Raw genomic sequence first — 20,042 nt, forward strand, 5'->3', positions numbered from 1 at the left:
TCCAGGGGGCCGCTTTAGGGCCCTTGTCGGGGTCCAGGGGGCAGAGCCCCTGGAAGCTCGGGGGTTTTAGGTATTTAATTAAGGTCAGATGAGCATCCAGGGGCCCGACTTAGAGCCCTTGGTGTTGTCCAGGGGGCAGAGCCCCTGGAAGCTCAGGGGTTTTAGGTATTTAATTACAGTCAGATGAGCATCCAGGGGCCCGTCTTAGGTCCCTTGGTGGGGTCCAGGGGGCAGAGCCCCCGGAAGCTCAGGGGTTTTAGGTATTTAATTACGGTCAGATGAGCATCCAGGGGCCCGTCTTAGGTCCCTTGGTGGGGTCCAGGGGGCGGAGCCCCCGTAAGCTCCGGGGTTTTAAGCATTTAATTACGATCAGATGAGCTTTTTTTATACCTTATTTGTGACATTGGCAGGTCACTTTCTCCCTCTTTCTTTCTTTTCATCTTTAACATACTTTTTCAAAAAGGAGGGGGGGAGGGGGCTCGAGCCCAGCTACTTCGCAGACCATGACATAAAGGCTTCTGAATAAGCGTATTTTGCCTGACTGTAATTTGGGAATTTCTTATTTTCCAACAAACGCAGAAAAAGGTATGACAACAAAAAAAATGTAGAAATAATGCCGGAAAATCATGTCACAACATCAACATTTGTAAATCACTTGTTTCGAATAAGAAATACATCACCTCCCCCATCAGTACGCCAGCGTTCAGGGACTCATGTCTTCTCACCCCTATAACAAAAAAAACGGACACGCTTTCCCATTCTCGCACAATATGTCCACGATATGCGCGTATCGCTATTATAGAGACCTCCATTGATAAATACCGTATAGGTGGCATGCGCAATGTTTATGAAATTGAATTCCTGTGAACTTTCCTTTCTCTTTGAATGGAATTGTATATGTGATTTAATTCAGGTTTTTATTATTGTTACGTTCTTTTGGATTAAAAATACAAACCATGTTTACTCCTTAACTGTTTTTTTTTTTTTTTTTTGGGGGGGGGACAAAAAAAAGCGTTTTGCCCCCCACACTTTCTTGACTGGGGGGGGGGGCAACTGCCCCATCCCTGCCCCCTCCCCCACTTCCGTTGCCTATGGTTCTCACACTAACACTCTTTGTTATAATAATAAGATCTTAATAATAGATGAATTATAATTTGTATAATCTCGGTTGTTTTATGCACCTTTTGGAGAAAAAAATCAGTTACCAGAAAACCTGTTGCAATTTTTTTTTTTTTTTTTTTTTTTTATGAAGTACACAAGTACCCCACTCGACAATCAGATCAATTTCATCTACCACAGACCAGAACCGTCACTGCTCAAAAGACTTTTATATATGCCGGACCACAAGCTATGGAACTCGTTGAATGATAACATTAAAAAATCAGCTCCTACTATTTTTTCATTCAAACGTAGACTTAAACAGTACCTTCTAGATAGATACAATCCTTAAAACGACAACATGTATTGAGAAAACAGCTTTTGGAACAATAATAAAATAAAAAAAGAAGATAAACCTATTAGTAAGATAAGACCAAAACATTGCAAAAGTAACCATAGTGTGTAATGTCCCCGTCCTTCATGCTTCATATTCCATTTTCTCTATCTTTCTTCTCTCTCCTTCTCTCCCTCTCTCTCTCTCTCTCTCATTCTCTTCTCTGCTAGAAAGGTTATAATTTGTTATTATTTCCATTATCTGTAATCTTTGTGTATATTCACCAATGTTAAAGACAACCTTTTTGTTTTGTAGCGTGGGGGTAGGAGGGGATGGTGTATGATTACCTAAGCATTTTTATACATATATTTTCTAATTATATTACAGAGCACTTGTAACTTTTTTATTCTCAAGGGGTCTATAAAATACAAGCCATGCTTTTTTGATAGACTCCTCCACTATGTTTTACTTCCGTGCCAATCTTAAATGATTTATTTGAATAATTGTATAATCATCTGTCGAATCTTTGGTTAATATTTGTATATATTGCATATTCATTTGATTATGTTATATTATGTGGAAATAAACAAAAACCTTGAATCTCTCTCTCCCCCTCTCTCTTTCTTTCTCTTTCTTTTTCTTCCTCTCTCTCTCTCTCTCTCTCTTACTCTGATCTCTCCCTCTCTGTCTCACTTTCCCCCTCTCTCCCCTCTTCCTCTCTTTCTCTCTCCATCTCTCTCTCTCTCTCCCTCTCCTATCATAGCGGCGCCTTCTCGTCAAGATCACTCTTCTTTCAGAACATCGAATATAGTTTTGCAGTATGGGATACGGCGGGGCATGAAAGGGTAACTATGATTTTTTTAAAGATTTTCTTGAGGAGAAGAGGGATTTTGTTGGTTAGCGATATCGAGAATTTTAGGTGTAAACTCATTCATCTAATACTTTATTGCAATCATCTTCAAGTCTGTTTAAGAGACCCTGGAAAATATTTTCTTATCATTTGTTGTCATCACTAAATGAATAAAATTCTGTTTCATAACAGTAAATGATAACGCGGTGACCATTAGGCCCCCCCCCCCCCAAACAAAACAAAAAAAATTGTTTGGTTGTCCTCGATTGCTTTTCTGGAGTAGGGGCGGGCGGACGGGTGGATTTAAAAAAAAAAAAAAAAATTTAACTTCATTTTTGTGTGTCTTTTTTTTAAATTTAATTTTTTAAATTTTTTTTTCCATAAAAAAAATCAAAAATCATTGGGATTGTCAAGCATTTAAACAAACAAAGTCTACAAAACACTTTAATATGGTTAAAGACTAGTTTCATGTACAATGAATATCAAGACCGACACAGAAAGTATTTTGGGCTTTGAAATACAGCACCTTTTTAATCTCCATTGTACTACTTACAGCTACTTGCGCCCTCTATGTAGCAAACAATGCTTAATCGGTGACCATTGGTCCCCCATGATCCTCTTTATCTTATATTAACTGAGAGCTGATTTGATGAGATAACCACCTGTCCAGTGACCTTGCAGGGTGGTCTAATCCCTCCTGGAAACTAGTACAGATGGGCTTTAAAATGAGTTTAAGAATGCTCAGAACCTGATTTGAATGAACGGCATTTTGACTTTGAAAAATAAAAATGGCAAGTTTAATAAATACCTAATTGCGTACTGAAAAGACAAAACTGGCAACGGGACGCATTTCGATCCTTGCAAATGCATAAAATGGTATGTTTGGCATTTAACTTTGCTCCCCCATAAAATAAAATTAAAACAAATAATAATAATAATAATAATAATAATAATAATAATTAAAAAAAAAAAAAATTGAATAAAAAAAAAATATATAATTTTTATTAAAAAAAAATCAAAAACATACGAGCGGCCCGAAAATGACGAGCGGGCGGTCGAGGACAACCAAATGATTTTTTTTTTGGCCTTATTCTCTAAAGATCTGGCATCATTTCCTATTTAACTTTGGAATGACTTAAAATTAGAAAATATTCTCATCAAACGAGTATATGTGTACCTAATTGTCATAAAATATCTAAGTGGCATAATTCTTATTGATCCTCGGAAAGCAGGAATTATTATACTGAGCTGTAAATCCTGTAATAAATACTATAGACAATCTGCCATTACCAAACAACGCGTTATTTTATGTTCGCTTGATAATACCAGGAAAGAAGAAAACTGGGAATAAATAAACACTTGTAAGTCGAGTATTTGGTGTCATGTTCGTTACACATCTAAATCTAATACATAATGTTATTTCATGTTTTCCTCATCTAAGGTTTAGCCCAGCCTATCAGCATATTAACTGAATTTAACTTGACTTAAACTTATCTTAACTTAGCCTAACTTAACTTATCTTAACATAACTTATCTTCACTTAACTTAACTAAACCGTTATCATGATTATCATCACCTGTTTATTTGTCTCGTACAGTTTCGTTCAATGGCCCCTATGGTGTACAGGGCTGCAGCCGCCGCACTCATCGTTTATGACATCACAGATCAGGTAAGTGAATACAGGTTTTCGCTTAGGTGACGCTAAGAGGTATCCCACCGGGGAGGGAAAATGTTGCCCCACCGCTGCATACAAAAAAATCGACCCTTTTACTCTTCTTCTTCTTCTTCTTCTTCTTCTTCTTCTTCTTCTTCTTCTTCTTCTTCTTCTTCTTCTTCTTCTTCTTTTTTCTTCTTCTTCTTCATCTTCATCTTCATCTTCATCTCCATCTCCATCTTCTTCTTCTTCTTCTTCTTCTTCTTCTTCTTCTTCTCTTCTTCTTCTTCTTCTTCTCCTTCTTCTTCTTCTGCTTCTTCTTCTTCTCCTTCTTCTTGTTCGTTTTCTTGTTATATTTCTTTTGATGGAAAATCGACATTCTTATGCGATGTAAGGGGTAAGGCTATTCAGTGCAAACAAGATACCAACGCAATATCATTGGGGGAGGGACAACTGCCCAAATGAAAAATAGCAGCAAATGTCAAGGTCGTTTCTTTTTGCTTTCTTTTTATGGAAAAAAAAACACATTTAGAATTCGTTTGATGAGGTTGATTACTGGATCTCAGAGCTAAGGAGTAAGGGTCCTGAGGAAATCTTGATTTATGTGATTGGAAACAAAGCAGATCTTGAATCATGCCGTGTTGTCGACCGGGAAGTGGCAGAGAGTTACGCCCAAACCAAAGGAGTGTTTCACTTTCATTCCAGCGCCAAGACTGGCCAGGGTGTCGAAGAAATCTTCTATCATATTTGTAAGTATTTCGAGAAATGCCATTTGCCATTTCTGTATCACCTATTCTTTGTATTTCCAGACCTATACCCCGGGCGATTACACGTTGACATTTATCCTAATCGACGGCAAGCTAGCAAACGATTGCATATGCTATTTTCACAACAGTACTCTTGATAAAATGTGGCCCAGTTGATCAATAAATGACAACATTTTACATAATTTTAATCATATTAAATCATAGAGCGCCGTATGGCAGCCGTGCTAAAGCCAGGGTAATAATCGGGAGCGCCAGGAGGGTCAAATCTGACTGACATGAGCGCTGTACAAGAACCCATTATTATTATTATTATTATTATTATTATTATTATTATCTCGTCTCGTATTGTTCTTTCACATCAAGCGAATTTGGGAAACGACAAGGCAGAGGTGGATTTCCAGAAAATAGGGGAATCGGAGGAAAGATTAGATCTAGTCCATAACCCCAAGGAAGCGTCCCTGAGAGTGACTACCATTTTTCTTTGGAGTGGTAGGGTTCTGTCCTTTCCTGTATCCGCTTATTTAAGCAAAAGGCAAAACATTGCCTTCTTCTCACCTTTAGATTTGATAAAGGTTCCTAAAAATATAAATTCTTAAAAACTTTTCAGTAAGTTAGTTTTAAAGAAAAAAGTATACGTCTATGATGATGAAACATTTGCACATAAAAGCTCACTGGTATTTGCCCCTTGACATTTTCTTCTTTTAAAATCAGTTATGTTCTTAACTATCCCCTTTCATTTCCTGTACTCCTAACAGGTCAAGAAGAGCTCAAGAAGAGTTCAATAAAAGAAACTGGATGCAAGAATCGTCAGAGTACGGTCGATGTCTCAAACTCCACCAATTCCGATGGAAACAACGGCGGTCATCGCGGTCCATGTCGATGTCAGTAAAATTGATCACATAATCAAACTAGATCGCAAAGGCTTTCTAAAATCAACGTAAAAGCAATTTCAGTAGCCTTATACATCGCCTTTGAAATATGCGAACCTTTTATTTCGACCGAACATGATTTCTATACAGGTAATACAACAGGATATTGAAATTTTCCTTACACTGATTAATCTCTTTGCAAACAGCTATTGTCAGACTTTATCAAAGCTTTCTGCATGCGTCAAGAAGAAATCTGATGTCATGGCTCAAGATTTACATGGAATTAAAACGAAAAAATCATTGCTATTATCCATATTTCTTAAGACTTCTTAAACTGAATTCTGCGAAATTATGCTCTGGCGGCAATGATTATTGTTCCACGCTACATATTCTTCACTAACCGAATTCTTAATTTCTAACCAGCCTCACCCTAACATTATACGCCAAAAAATACCCGCATCCATTGCTCCCGGAACATAATGTCTTTCAAGATTTCTTGCCAATGAACAGTGCGATGTAAACTTACTTAGAATGGGAAAAATGCCCTATAGTAAATATAAATTGGGGGAGGGTGAATAGGAGGAGGAAGGTGGAAGAGAGAGGGGAGAGAGAGAGAGAGAGAGAGAGAGTGGGGGGGGGCAACATTGTCTTTTTTAATTTATTGTTTTTCATTATCATTTATTAGATGGATCGAGGAAGCAGTCAGTCTTCTATATTTAAGGAGACATTTATCATAATATACATAATCAGGACTGTGGTACTGAAATAAAAGTTGCAGTGTATTCAATTTATTGGGTCCTGAAAGGGGTCAAAATTTCGTTAAAAATTCTATTAAAAAAATTTCATTTGACTTAAGCTAGAACATGACGTCATTTAGTTAATGACTGACTTTAAGTCTGTGAATAATGAGTTATGATATTGGGTATCCATCAAATAAGGTATTGCCCAACGAACTACACGGCCTTTCAAGGTCCTAGAAATGTCAATATCGAGAGGATACGGGGCTACACTCCTTTCCTACGGCTAGGGAGAATCCCCCACCTTTATGAGAACACATAAATAAGCAGGTGAAAGAGGGCGATGTTTCGTACTCTATGGAACGCTCTTTCTCTCTCTCTCTCTCTCTCTCTCTGTTCATGTTGTTGGAAACATTTCAGATAATGGGCTTCAAGCCTTTAAAAGTAGAAGATATGGATACTCGCCTCCTTCTTTTTTGTTGTTGCTTTTATTGCTTGTTGGTATGCTTGTTCTTTGTATCGCCTGTTTTGTAATCATTCAGTGATTCTGAGATGCAGTGGACCATATTGGCCCCACCATAGTTTTCGGAGAGAGAGTCTGTTGTTTCAGCATATTTCGTAAAATATTTGGTGAAGCTATTTTCATATTTTGCCAGTTTTTAAAGGTAAACATTACTTGGGTGCTCCAGGGAAAAATCCACCACCTTACAACCCTTTTCTTTCCTTTTTTAAGTAACCAAATATAGAATGCATGTGGAGCTAGTGGCAAGTTTGGTTGCCCCTCCCTCATCCATCACGTGATTTTTATCAAGCATAATTCTGATTAGTACGTTGCTCATAAGGCCTGTGGTACAGTATATGTCTATTCATATAAATAAGTTGCATATGCTTTTATAATTTAATTAATAATCAAGACCTATAAGTATAGTTTGATGTTTGTGATAGTAACACTAGTATCTGATGGTAGATATAGGCCTATATACATCCATTAATGATTTCAATGTAAGATGGCATGCTTAACCGAACTCGTTGTACCTGTCTGTATCAATGATATATCTCTGTCAACGAAAATTTTTGATAATGGAGATATGTAAATCCATTAAAAACATATTTATGATATTACCAATGATGACATTTTTTATTTCGTATTTCATTTTTTAGAAGGCATTATGGTATGGGTTCTTAATTGACAAGAATGAATCCAAAGATGGCCTGTGATGTAGATACCGGGCACGATCGGGGGGGGGGGGTCCTCGAAAAGTAAACAAATTAAAAAGACTCAGAGAGAGAGAGAGAGAGAGAGAGAGGGAGAGAGAAAAAAAACAGAGAAGACGGAGGAGGAGAAGCGAAAGAGAAGCGAGAGGGAATGTGAAGTGGCAAGAAGATGAAAGACCCTTTCACATTGAGCCTTCCCATTTCATCCACCTAATTGTTCATCCTGTGGTTCAGTAGACTTTTTCTTTCCGGTTTGATATTGGTTAAGCCCTTATTCAATGTGAATATCAGCTCCTTTACATGCACATAAATATATGTATATATATAGATATAGGAGTTGGAAGGTTACACTTTATTGGTACGAGTTATACAGACTCCTATACATTTGCTCCTACAGTTGAGCACTGTCAGAAATTGCAGTTTTACTAAACTTGCTTATATATATATATATATATATATATATATATATATATATATATATATATATCGAGGGGTCAGTGACACAAGGACGTAAATCCATTTTGGCCATTTTGAGAAAAAGTGGTAATGTGTCTCTGAGCACTTGGGCCTTAAGGAGTTAAGTCTATGTTTCACTAGCCAGTGACTTTAATGGGGTGTTGGGTGGATTTTAGTCTTTGTGTTTCTTGGAAAGCCCACATTTTTCTGAAAATTGTGATATCAAATACTCATTTTGGCAAAATATGGAGTTACGTCTTTGTGTCACTGAACCCTAGATATGTACTTTCTTTCATATACAAGCTCTAAAGGTCCGCGGTTCGAGTCTCGCCGCGGCACTAATCCTTTGGCAAGACATTGATCTCCATTTTCCACTCTCCATCCAGGTGTAAATGGGTACCTGATATGCTTGAGCTCTAATTACTTTGGCAGCTCGGCTACAACCAGGGTAATATGTGTAAAGCTCCATGAGCATCAGAGCCTGGCGGATACCGGCGCTATATAAATATCCATATTATTTATTATTAATATGTATTTATTGTTTACAGTTGAGATGCAAATGAACATGTAGCTATAGATATGCAAAAAGAAACCTGAGGTTGCAAGCTAGCATGCATAATCCCAGGCAGTTCCCCCACAGTCAAGCATGGAGTAAAGATGTATGTTTCTCGCTCTCTGCAGGTTAGAGTGGCGCCTTGCCTTAGCCGCACAGGCTACCCGACAATGTAAATAATCTCATCTCATCATCAATTTTTATTATGGCGAAAACTATCCAATGACGAGGGAAACGCCATCAATCTCAAATACAACAATCAACGTGTATTCGTGCATTTTTTTTTAGCACTGCCAGAAATAACCTAAAAAGATGGGTACGCGTTCATTCACAGATGGCTAGAACATTTCGGGGGGGGGGGGGGGTAATTCCCATCCATGATATCTACCTTGAACTTACAGCTGTACCAGCCATATCCTCAACATCTTGCTGGATAGAGTACCGAAGTGCTAACGTCGTATTCGCTCCTCGTCTCGGCTATTGGCTCAGGGACTTCGCATGAATTTCACCGCGATATCATTCAAGCAACAGGCTGGAGCAGGAAAAATTCAATATTTGGCGCTGGTGTGATCACCAGGCACGGAGCCACGGGGGGGGGGGGGGGGGGGCACATGCCCCCAAAAGAATTTCCAGGATCGGTTGAACTTTTTAGACCCCTCCCCAGGACGTCGATCAATTACATGTATATGCCCCCCAAACATCAAACTCTGGCTACGTGCCTGGTGATCACCACGTCATTGTTTAGCACTAAATTGTTTGGAACCAGCTACCTTGACAACTTAGCTAATATGACGTCATACTTCGGTACTCTATTGATCGGAGAGTAAAGGTTGGTTTTGAGTACATAAACAGGTTTACAAATCTGAAGATACATTTGGAACCTTTCAGTAATTTTCGCCTTGTAATTTATACTGCTTGGAAAATAATGTTCATATTTCAACCCATCACTGAGTGCGATCATAAACAGTTCGCAGGATCAATATTTCGTCCTTGTTTTCACGAAGTGACGGTAGTGAGAAAAATCGTAACGCAAAGTGAATGCAATTTTTTTCACTACCGTCACTTCGTGAAAACAGCGACGATTTATTTGAGGTTTGTTCCGTTTTCTGAGCAGCTTTAGAAATCCCCCAATTTAATTGGACTTTGACTCCAGCGTCTGAAAGAAAATGCTGTCAGTCTCTGGTCCGATCGTCTACGGAATATTATTGTCGCTGAGAATATGCCACAGAAGTCGATTAAAGTGTGCCTTCTTGGCGTAAGTATATCACACAGACAATCTTTTCGAGAGTGTTTTTGTTGCTATATTTGTCAATGAGCCCTTTGAACAATTTGAATTTGAAGCGCGCCTAATCTTTTTTTGTTTTTTGCATTTCCTTGATATTGATTGTAATTGGAGGAGTGTAATAAAATGAGGTGTTTAGGTATTATCTCAGTCAGGCTTATATATTATGTTATCAACCTCACAACGTGAATTTCCTACGAATAATATTTATGCCTCACTGACATACGCATGGTACATGTTTGCTTAATCATTGAAAAGCACAAAATGTTATTATACTCGTTTACACCATGACGTTGGTTTGTAAAAACACAACGGTATATAAGACATTTCATGGTCCAACGTATTATCTGCGTTGAAAATATAAATCACCTAACATCTTTACGTGCGCATGACTGTGCGAGGTTTGGGTAACAAAAGGGGACTTCCCCATTCCTGCGGGGTAACCCGCAGTCCTGTCCTGAAATGTTACTTAAAGGGATATAGTCCACCCCAGAAATTTCTTTATACTGTCGAAATCTCCATAAAATGTCATGTAAGATGATTTCATTTATTTTTGTAGAAAAGACAGGATTTAGCTGTAGAATCACAGTTGAAACATACGCATTCTCCCTGTGATCGCCGTCACTGGGGATCGCCATTTTGTGAATTGACCCGCCGTGGTGTGACGTATCTTGCGAGCTGGCCGTTATTGTATTGATTGGTCGGTGAATTTGTACAGGAATATTGATCTGTAAGATGCTGTTTTTCACTGTTAAACTTATATGTAATTTAGAAATAATTATTAAATAAACTTGTATTTATTAACGTTCACAAAACTGTTGCAATAAATTTTAAAAAGAGTCTACAAAACAAAACTCGTGTAATTTTTAAATTGGTTTCGTCGTCAAATGCGCACGCGTACGTGCGTGCATCGTACATTTGTAAACAACTTTCGGCTTTCTGTATCTACGGAAAACGAAGCCTAGCCGTCTCGGCTCGGGCGAGTTCTCCGTGCCGTATACGCTGTCCTCACCGCGGTCGATCATAAACTAGAAGTACTCACTCGGACTATCAAAGTATCATAATCTCGAGATTAAAGTTAACACTAAATTCACCCGAATATGAAAATACTATCTCACCATGTATATCAATCAGTCCATCTCATCATCCAAGAATCAAATGACTTTGTTGGTCAGTAATTTTATAATTTGTCGACAACTTGCACATGGTCATTTTTCTTGCTCAAGGAAAAAATTAACTTGCCAATAATTGCAATACCGGGTACCGTAAGCAGAGCAGTAACAATTAATGTCCAATAATCAAAGTTTGTGTATCATTAGCTAGCTACGTGTGAGTTTGAGAATTTCACATTATTAAATTCATGAAGGTACATTTAATCTACGATCACAAGTATTATTTTGAATCAAATTGAAACGCTGTTTGACACATATAATAGGTACCATCCCATCGCTTCGCGAAGCTAGCTTATAGCGCTAGTATTGGAAGGTACCAGCTAGCACTAGCAGACGACAACCGCGCGTGCTGCTCAGTATAAATATACAGCGGGAGGTTGATTCTTGAAGCCCGGTAAAATCAAATTATAAAACGGAAAGATAATTAATATAACTAACCTGTTTAGTACGTCTTCCAGAAATCCTTCTTTCACTTGATGTGCGCATCTTAACCGGTCCTCGATGTATGAAAATGGTAGGAATAGCATCATCTTTGAGGATTTTTCGAGGTCTTGTACCGCATAGCTCCGCTTTCAGATCATGCTCGAAGTACCGTGGTTCAAAGTGGTCGCTACAAACGACATGATTTCTATTATATTGGTAATTGTTCAAGTTGAATTTCGCCGATTTCAGCGCAGCAATCCATTTTGCACACCTTTCCCGTTCTTTCACGGGGTCCGGTATTGAGTAAAAACTTTTACCCTTTGTCCTAGAGGAGTCATTATAGCAACCTATTGCTTGGCAAAAGACCATGATTCGTCGTGTCAGTGCGATAACAGTGTACCGCGAGCGAAAGTGAATGTCTGCGAAATAAGAAGGCAGCTCGCAACATACGTCACAATTTCGATACTATCGGTTATTTTTTGGCGATCGTTTCATGCCCATGTAACGCTAAGCATATGGCGGACGGCTGATTTTCGATACAAAAAGTCGATATATCTTCGTTATGTGATCATGGATTTTAATGAGACTTGTATTATCAGGTGGGCTGTATAACGTACAGACCACCTTATAATTTCGTTAGAATTGCCTTTATTTATTTATTTATTAAATATTTTTCTTATTTCTAACCACTTTTTTGTTAGCAAGATAACTTGAAAATGGCTCGATCAAATGCCTTGAAATTTGGCACACATATGTATAGGCATATGTACAAAACACAATAACGTTTTCAACATTGACCTTCACTGATGACGTCATCTAGGCACCATTTTGTAAAAATCAACTCATGATCATATCTTCATAACCAAAAGCTATTTCTCATTCATATTTATCATGATCGAGGTCAATATCCGTCCGGTCAATTTCAGGTCAAATAACGCGCACGTGCGCGTACGTCCGCGCGTCAATGCGCGCGCAAAATTGTAAAATGCTCAAAATCGTCTCAAAATCATTTTGCATACGTTTTAGGCCATTCTAAGCATTTTATAAAAAATCGCGCACGCGCGCATGCGCGCGCGTTTTCGCGCGTAAAACTATTACACAACATAGAATCGCCATTTTTTTTCTTTCATAATATTGCACATATTTTTACAAACAAATTGATACCATGTTTACTATTAATAACGGAATGATCCCCCGTTTAACATAAATTTCCGTGCGCGCGAGCTCTTGTAATACATATCATAAATGGGCAAAAAGATGCCTATACAAAATCCATTGTAGCTCTTTAGGATGCAAGGTGACCCGAATTTTTTTCTTCTTATTGTGATAGAATATGAATTGGAGATATGATTTCAAGTCTCATTTGACCCTTACTTTTCTCATGACGTCATCATAATGGCCTCCGAACTCATAATTTCAATTTGCATATTATGATGTCAGTATATTTTTCAAAAATTGATTGCATCTCTGTAAATATTGATCGATTTTCTTCCAAATTTCGATATGTTCTAGCTGAGACAATTCGTTACAAATGTAGTTAACAACATTTTTCATTTTTGACAAAGGAATCATGGCGTATTTTTGCGATTAAAGGAGGCATGTCAATTTTTTACTTTTTGCGTGTATTCTCTATGGGACATGACTTTTTCTCAAAACTGGATTCTACATTCCCGTCTTTCGCGAGCAATATCTCCGTCGTTTTAGCTTCGTTTAAGCTGAACTTTGAGTATGATGTAGCTGAGACAAAGAGCTATCTCAAATGTACCCTTCATTTTGTCTAAAATTTTAGTTGGACCAGCCCACCTATACTTGTTCCAAACAAGTATTACAAATCTAGTTCTTCATGGTATTATTAGGTCTATATCGTCAGCTAAAGAAAATCCTGGGGTGGACTTTCCCTTTAACTATGGCAGGCTGTTCATGCCACTAGTTCCTCTAACCGGGGTAATATGATTGCAGGGCCATCAGGGAGAACAGTATGACTGCTGATGAGGCTACCCTGGGTAAACAAGACATATTATTATTATTATCAGTATTAACCATACCTGGCATTGGTCTCTCGAGGGACGTACAAACCATGGTCACAAATCTAGACAATTTTCATTTGTTGGACAAAATATTATCTCAAGATCATAATAAGCCAGTTCACGGTTGCAGTCTGAGCATGAGCAGATAAAGTAACATTCAGTGCACTCCATGATACACAGGTGGAAGTATTCTTTGAAAAAAGGGGAAACAAAGGCTATTTATTTATATAGCACCTCCATCGCTGTAGGAGTAATTATTTCAAAATGTACAAAGTGGGGCCTCTTCATGTTTTGAAGATCTGTGGATATTCGGGGTCATTGCAGTAACGTGCTAACCGTGAACTGGTCTATTGAGAGACCAATGGTGAGAGCAACCAGTGGCATGAATGGCCTGTCATAGTTAAGGCCAACTTAAAGTCGATCTTAGTCTTTGAGGCTGTTCACACCGGCAGAGATAGCGCGGTCTAGCGCGCGCTAGACCGCGCTATCTCTGCGGTGTGGAAGGTACAACGTCGTTTCGGTCCGCCCAACAGCGAGCCACGGCGAGCCAAAACGGCGTGCCACTGGAGCACCTCTTGGGGGTGGTCCACGAGAGATAGCGCGGTCTAGCGCGCGGTCTAGCGCGCGCTAGACCGCGCTATCTCTGCCGGTGTGAACCCGAGATACGATAGCACACCGGAAGTCATCGTTCTACACGCGGGGAATTTTATACTCATTCTTTTTTGGTGCGATCTGAATCTGAATCGGTACAACTCAACACTCCCACTCGTATTAGCGCGCGAAATCTTTGACCGCTCTGACCTCATGACGTTGCGCGTCATGGCAACAGGACCTCTCAAAATAGGGGGTGCTACGATAGACCGCGCTATCTCACTGCGGTGTGGATCCGGCGAATGCCAATGGGCGGACCGTGGGTCGCGCTCTAGGTCTAGCGCGCGCTAGACCGCGCTATCTCTGCCGGTGTGAACCCGAGCTACGATAGCACACCGGAAGTCATCGTTCTACACGCGGGGAATTTTATACTCATTCTTTTTTGGTGCGATCTGAATCTGAATCGGTACAACTCAACACTCCCACTCGTATTAGCGCGGGAAATCTTTGACCGCTCTGACCTCATGACGTTGCGCGTCATGGCAACAGGACCTCTCAAAATAGGGGGTGCTACGATAGACCGCGCTATCTCACTGCGGTGTGGATCCGGCGAATGCCAATGGGCGGACCGTGGGTCGCGCTACGATAGCGCGATCCACGGTCCGCCCACGGTCCCCCCCTGCGGTGTGAACACGCCCTTTGTGAAACATCCCCCCCCCCCCCCCCCCTGATCAGGCATGCGTGATTTCTAAAGCGTAACAATGGGATGCGTAACGTTCTACTTGGCTTTGAAGTTCCTTGCTCCGAGGCGCTCTTTAACTGCGGGGAATTTCGGAGGCCAGGCATAATGTTACATTTAATAAATTACCGGAAAAATTCAGTGCAAATTATAAACTTTATATGGGTAAAAGTGCATCAAACAATTATTCATATTTTGTACTCCGACCTTTCTATAATTTGTGTGCCAGAGTTGGTAAAAATAAATTAGATTCTGACAACAATTCAATATTTTAGGAATTATTTTCGCATGTTTTAATGTCCCGTCATTTTAATCCACGATTTACAATCTTCTCATAACTTTTCGGCGGCTTGGAGCACTGGGTCAAAGGAGAGCGGCTTGATTCCACTCCTTCTCTATCACCTCCCTGATCTGATATAGTTGGCTACACCTGTCGGGAGCATCTAAGATTCCACTACGTATTCGTGTGACTTCGTGATGAAATTGTTTGAACATTTCGAAAAAAGGGCTAATGTTTTCATTACAGCTTGCTCTGTAAAAGCAAATCTAATTGTTAATAAATACCATGTAATGTAGACATTATGATCGATCTCTGCACCCCCCCCCCTCTCTCTCTCTCTCTCTCTCTCTCCTAAAGACTGCCGTTTCGCTCCACAATTCCCTTTCTCAAGATTCTTGGAGCCCTACACTTCCTTACCACAATCATGATGATGATGTGTATTTACTTTCATGTCATTTATTATAGACTATCTGCGTAGGGAAAACCAGTATAACCACACGATTCGTCAAAGGAGAGTTTGATGAGAAATACATCAGCTCTGTCGGGTAAGCTTCTACCCTCTTGACCACTTTCTCAATACAATACACAATGTCACTAATTTATTATTATACAATGAATCGTATTACAATAATTACCTACGGCATTAGCCTGGTCACGAGAATTTCGTTGTTGTACATGTTTGTACCAAATGCCGCTTTAAACATTTGCTGAATGGCCACTACGTTTTTAAGCATAACCTTTATTCTCAATAAGGTTTTTTCTTGGCTAATTTATTGAAATCATAGTAATGTCTTTATGAAACTAGTTAGAAGGAAGTAAGTCTAAAACAGAAATATGAATAGCAAAGTCCGACTCGTACCATTCGGGATATAAAAAGATGAGAGACGTTTCTCTTGAGTCTGAGGCTAACAAATATCATAGGGGTTTCACAAGCTTGTTATAATGTATACAGTAATTTTTGGTTTCATAACTATCAGAACAATGTACCTGTTACATCTTTCTTTTCAAGGACAAGACTAAAAAAATTTGCATAAATCTTTAATTATGAATACAATACGCTGTATTTTCTTCCTATGCATATGAAATTAGTCTAGTCCTTACTGAAACTGACATTCGCTAATTAGCTATTTTTGGTAGTTCGCATGTTGTTTTGGTCATAAAACTTTTCTGACTTACTCTCCCTTCCCCTCTCTCTCCTTCTGTCTCTCTCACTCTCTATTTCATATTCTCTCGATATATATTTCTTCTCTCTCCCTCTTACTCTGATCTCTCTCTCTCTCTGCGTCTCACTCTCATCCCTCTTTCTCTCTCTCTCCTCTTTTCAACTTCCTCTTCCTCCCATCTCGTCATCTCTCTCTCTCTCTCTCTCCTCTCCCATCACAGCGCCGCCTTCTTGTCAAGATTACTCTACTTTCAGAACATCGAATATAGTTTTGCATTATGGGATACGGCGGGGCAAGAAAGGGTAACTATGATTTTCTCTTGAAGATTTATTGTGGAGAAGAAGAATTTTGTTTGTCAGCGTTATCGGAAATCATAGGTGTAAAATCATCTGATTTTCATATCATGTTTGTCGTTGTTCACTAAATAAATGACATTCTGTTCCATAACAGCAAACAATAAAGAAATCGTCCCTCTTTCATAATGGGGCGACCATTATTCTCTAAATATCTGGCATCATTTCTATTTAACTTTGTAATTATTAAGAATTAGAATTAATATATGTGTTGGTGGCTATTTAACCTGACTGCTAAGAAAGCATAAACGCCTGTTAGTAAGCTGAAGTTCCACTCCGAGGGAGCTGGTAATGAGGATCAATGCCTTACCAAAGGGCACTATAGCGCATCGACATGTTTTCGAACCCGGCCACCAGATTACGAGACCACTACTCTAACAACTGAGCTATCGCGCCTCCTTATCAAAATTAAAGACAGCCAGTTTGATGACAAACGAGTATAATGTGTATATAAATGTCATAAGATATCTACCAAGCATAATTCTTATTGATTCACGAAAAGCAGGAAATATAATTCCATACAGTTTTAGTTATTATCACCTGTTTATTTGTCTCATACAGTTTCGTTCACTGGCCCCTCTGACGTACAGGTCTGCAGCCGCCGCACTCATCGTTTATGACATCACAAATCAGGTAAAAGAATATAGATTTTTCTCTTAGGGTGACGCTAAGGGGTATCCCACCGGGGAGAAAAAATGTTGCCCTCTTTTTACTCTTTTTTTTTCTTTCTTTTTCTTCTTCGTGTTTTTTTTAAATTTCTTTTGATGAAAAATCGACATTCTTGTGCTGTGTGAGGGGTAAGACTTTTTTTATGCAAACACTGCATAAATACAAACGCAATATCGCATTGGGGAGGAGGGTCAACTGCCCAAATAAAAATAGCAGCAAATGTAAACAGATTATTTACTTCTTCCTCTTTAAAAATAGGATTCCTTCGATGAGGTGGATTTCTGGATCTCAGAGCTGAGGAGCATGGGTCCTGAGGAAATCTTGATTTATGTGATTGGGAACAAAGTAGACCTTGAATCATTCCGTGTTGTCGACCGTAAAATGGCAGAGAGTTACGCCCAAACCAAAGGAGTATTTCACTTTCATTCCAGCGCAAAGACTGGTGAGGGTGTCGACGAAATCTTCTATCATATCTGTAAGTATTCCCTTTATTTTTAATCGCCTATTCTATGTATTTCCAGACTTAATCACGAGCGATAAAGGGATGCCATTTATCCGAATCGACGGCAAGTAGCTAAAGTTTGCATGCTATTTTCACAACAGTACTCTTGAAAACATGGGGCGCAGTTGATCAATAGTTTACATAATTTTACATTATTGTAATCATTATGATCTCGTCTCGTCTTGTTTTTTCACTTGAATCAAATTTGGGAAACGACAAGGCAGAGGCGGATTTCCAGAAAACGTGGGAGTTGAAGGAAAGATTAAATGTAGTCCATAATATAATCCCAAGGGAGGGTCCCTGAGAGTGACCCTTTTTAGGGGGGGGGGGGTCTGTCCTTTTCTTGGATCCGCTAGAGCAAAAGGCAATCATTGCCTTCTTCTCATCTTTAGATTTGATTAAGAATCCTACAAATATAAATTCTAAAGAACTTACTTAGTTTTGAAGAAGAAAAAAATTACGTATATAATAACAAAACATTTGCGAATACTAAAAGTTATTACTGCACCATGCTCGAAAGGGATTTAACAAAATTACAAACGACTTAGAGATAAGCCTGTTATCAATTAAAGAGAAACTTTAAACCATATGAGGGCATTCTCTAAAAAAACGGTCATTGGTTTTAACCATTCATTATAATAACATTGCGTATGTTATGCTTTGTTAAAATAAAGAATAAATAGAGAGATCATCAACAAGTATTCAAAAATATTCGTTTGAAAACTGTAAGCATTTTTTTGTCTTTCAACAGCCGGTTCAAAATTATCGAATATTTGTGGGGCCCCACAAATATTAGCAATGGTTATATTTATGGATATTTCAGCCGTCTGTGAACTGATTTTGATAAAACAAAGATGATTTTGTCATTTAAATTGTATATGTTCTTTCGAACTCGCCACTCAGTTTTTCATTATCTCACAAAGAAATTGAATCAGTTATGTTCTTGAATATTCCTTTTCATTTCATATCCTCCAAACAGGTCAAATGACAAGATCAATACAAGAAAATAGATCCAAGAATCGTCAGAGTACGGTCGATGTCTCTAACTCTACCAATTCCGATGAAAACAGAGAAGGTGATCGCGGTCGATGTCGATGTCAGAGCAAGTGATCACATCAGCAAACATGATCGCAAAGGCTTTCTAAAATCAACGTAAAAGCAATTTCAGTAGCCTTTTACATCGCCTTTTGAAATGCGCGAACCTATTACTTCAACCGAACATGATTTCTATACAGGGAATACAACAGGATATTGAAATTTCCTTGAGCTAATTAATCAATTTGCTAAGAGCTATTATCAGGCTTTATAAACTCTTTGCATGCATCAAGAAAAAAATCTGATGTCATATGGCTTAAGATTTACATGGAATTAAAACGAAAAAAAATCATTGCTATTATCCGTATATTCATATTAGACTTCCTAAACTGACGTTCTGCGAAATTCTACTCTGGCGACAGTGATTATTGATCCACGCTTAATATTCTTCACTAACCGAATTCTTAATTTCAAACCAGTCTACCCCTAACATTATACGCCAAAGAATACCCGAATCAATTGCTCCAGAAACATAATATCTTTCAACATTTCTTGCCAATGAACAGTGCGATATAAACTTACTTATACTGAGAGGGAAAAAAATGCCCTAATGTTAATTAAAAATTTGGGGAATAAGAGGAGGAAGGTGGGAGAGAGAGAGAAACAGAGACAGAGATAGGGGGCAACATTGTTGTTGTTTTTTCATCATCATTTATGAGATTGATCATGAAAGCAATTTGTCTTCTATGATTAAGGAGATGTTTCTCATAAGATGCATAATCAGAACTGTGGTACTGAAATAAAAGTTGCAGTGTATTCAAATCATTTTGGCCTGAAAGGGGTCGAAATTTAGTTAAAATTCGATTAATTTCATTTGACTTTATAAGCTAGAACATGACGCCGTTCAATATTAATGGGTGACTTTAAGTCTGGTATTTGGTATTTGGTATCCAGTATAATATTTATAGCCGACGTATGGGCCGGCCTCCGTCTTGTCAATGCCCTAGAAATGTCAACAAATTGGATGTTCTGAACGGAGGGGGTGGGGGTGGGGGGGGGGGGGGCTACTTTCATATCCCACGTCTAGGGAAAATTCCCCCACCTTTTATAAATATCTGAATACGCCACTTTTAAGATCACTCATAAGGGGGTGAAGGAGGGCGATTTTCCGCACTCGATGGAATGCTCTCCCTGCACATGTTGTCGGAAACATTTGAACTTCAAGTTTGTACAAATAGAATATAATGGATACCTCCTGACTAGAGGCTGTCTT

General features: G+C 38.8%; 2 protein-coding genes across 2 annotated transcripts; both read left to right on the plus strand.

Moving 5' to 3' along the window:
* The first annotated feature begins 3,897 nt into the window (after positions 1-3,897).
* Positions 3,898-5,592, plus strand: LOC115924136 (ras-related protein Rab-21-like). Its single transcript, XM_030985957.1, has 3 exons — positions 3,898-3,951; positions 4,469-4,685; positions 5,459-5,592. Exons 1-3 carry the CDS (start codon positions 3,898-3,900, stop codon positions 5,590-5,592), a joined length of 405 nt encoding a protein of 134 aa, XP_030841817.1.
* Positions 5,593-9,700: 4,108 nt separating this feature from the next.
* Positions 9,701-19,804, plus strand: LOC115924040 (ras-related protein Rab-21-like). Its single transcript, XM_030985623.1, has 6 exons — positions 9,701-9,788; positions 15,513-15,592; positions 16,431-16,512; positions 17,125-17,196; positions 17,491-17,707; positions 18,714-19,804. The coding sequence occupies exons 1-6, from the start codon at positions 9,753-9,755 to the stop codon at positions 18,842-18,844; spliced, it is 618 nt and encodes a 205-aa protein (XP_030841483.1). The 5' UTR covers positions 9,701-9,752; the 3' UTR covers positions 18,845-19,804.
* The last annotated feature ends 238 nt before the right edge of the window (positions 19,805-20,042 follow it).

The sequence above is a fragment of the Strongylocentrotus purpuratus genome, unplaced genomic scaffold, assembly GCF_000002235.5.
Source record: "Strongylocentrotus purpuratus isolate Spur 01 unplaced genomic scaffold, Spur_5.0 spur5_scaffold_15, whole genome shotgun sequence".
In the NCBI taxonomy this organism is placed as follows: Eukaryota; Metazoa; Echinodermata; class Echinoidea; order Camarodonta; family Strongylocentrotidae; genus Strongylocentrotus; species Strongylocentrotus purpuratus.

Bases quoted from the DNA above. Each gene is read 5' to 3' on its own strand.
- LOC115924136 (XM_030985957.1), top strand. From the start codon at position 3,898: ATGGTGTACAGGGCTGCAGCCGCCGCACTCATCGTTTATGACATCACA. The intron at 3,952-4,468 runs GTAAGTGAATAC...AAACACATTTAG, and splicing joins TTTATGACATCACAGATCAG to AATTCGTTTGATGAGGTTGA. The intron at 4,686-5,458 runs GTAAGTATTTCG...TACTCCTAACAG, and splicing joins AGAAATCTTCTATCATATTT to GTCAAGAAGAGCTCAAGAAG.
- LOC115924040 (XM_030985623.1), top strand. From the start codon at position 9,753: ATGCCACAGAAGTCGATTAAAGTGTGCCTTCTTGGC. The intron at 15,593-16,430 runs GTAAGCTTCTAC...CTCCCATCACAG, and splicing joins AAATACATCAGCTCTGTCGG to CGCCGCCTTCTTGTCAAGAT. The intron at 17,197-17,490 runs GTAAAAGAATAT...CTTTAAAAATAG, and splicing joins TTTATGACATCACAAATCAG to GATTCCTTCGATGAGGTGGA.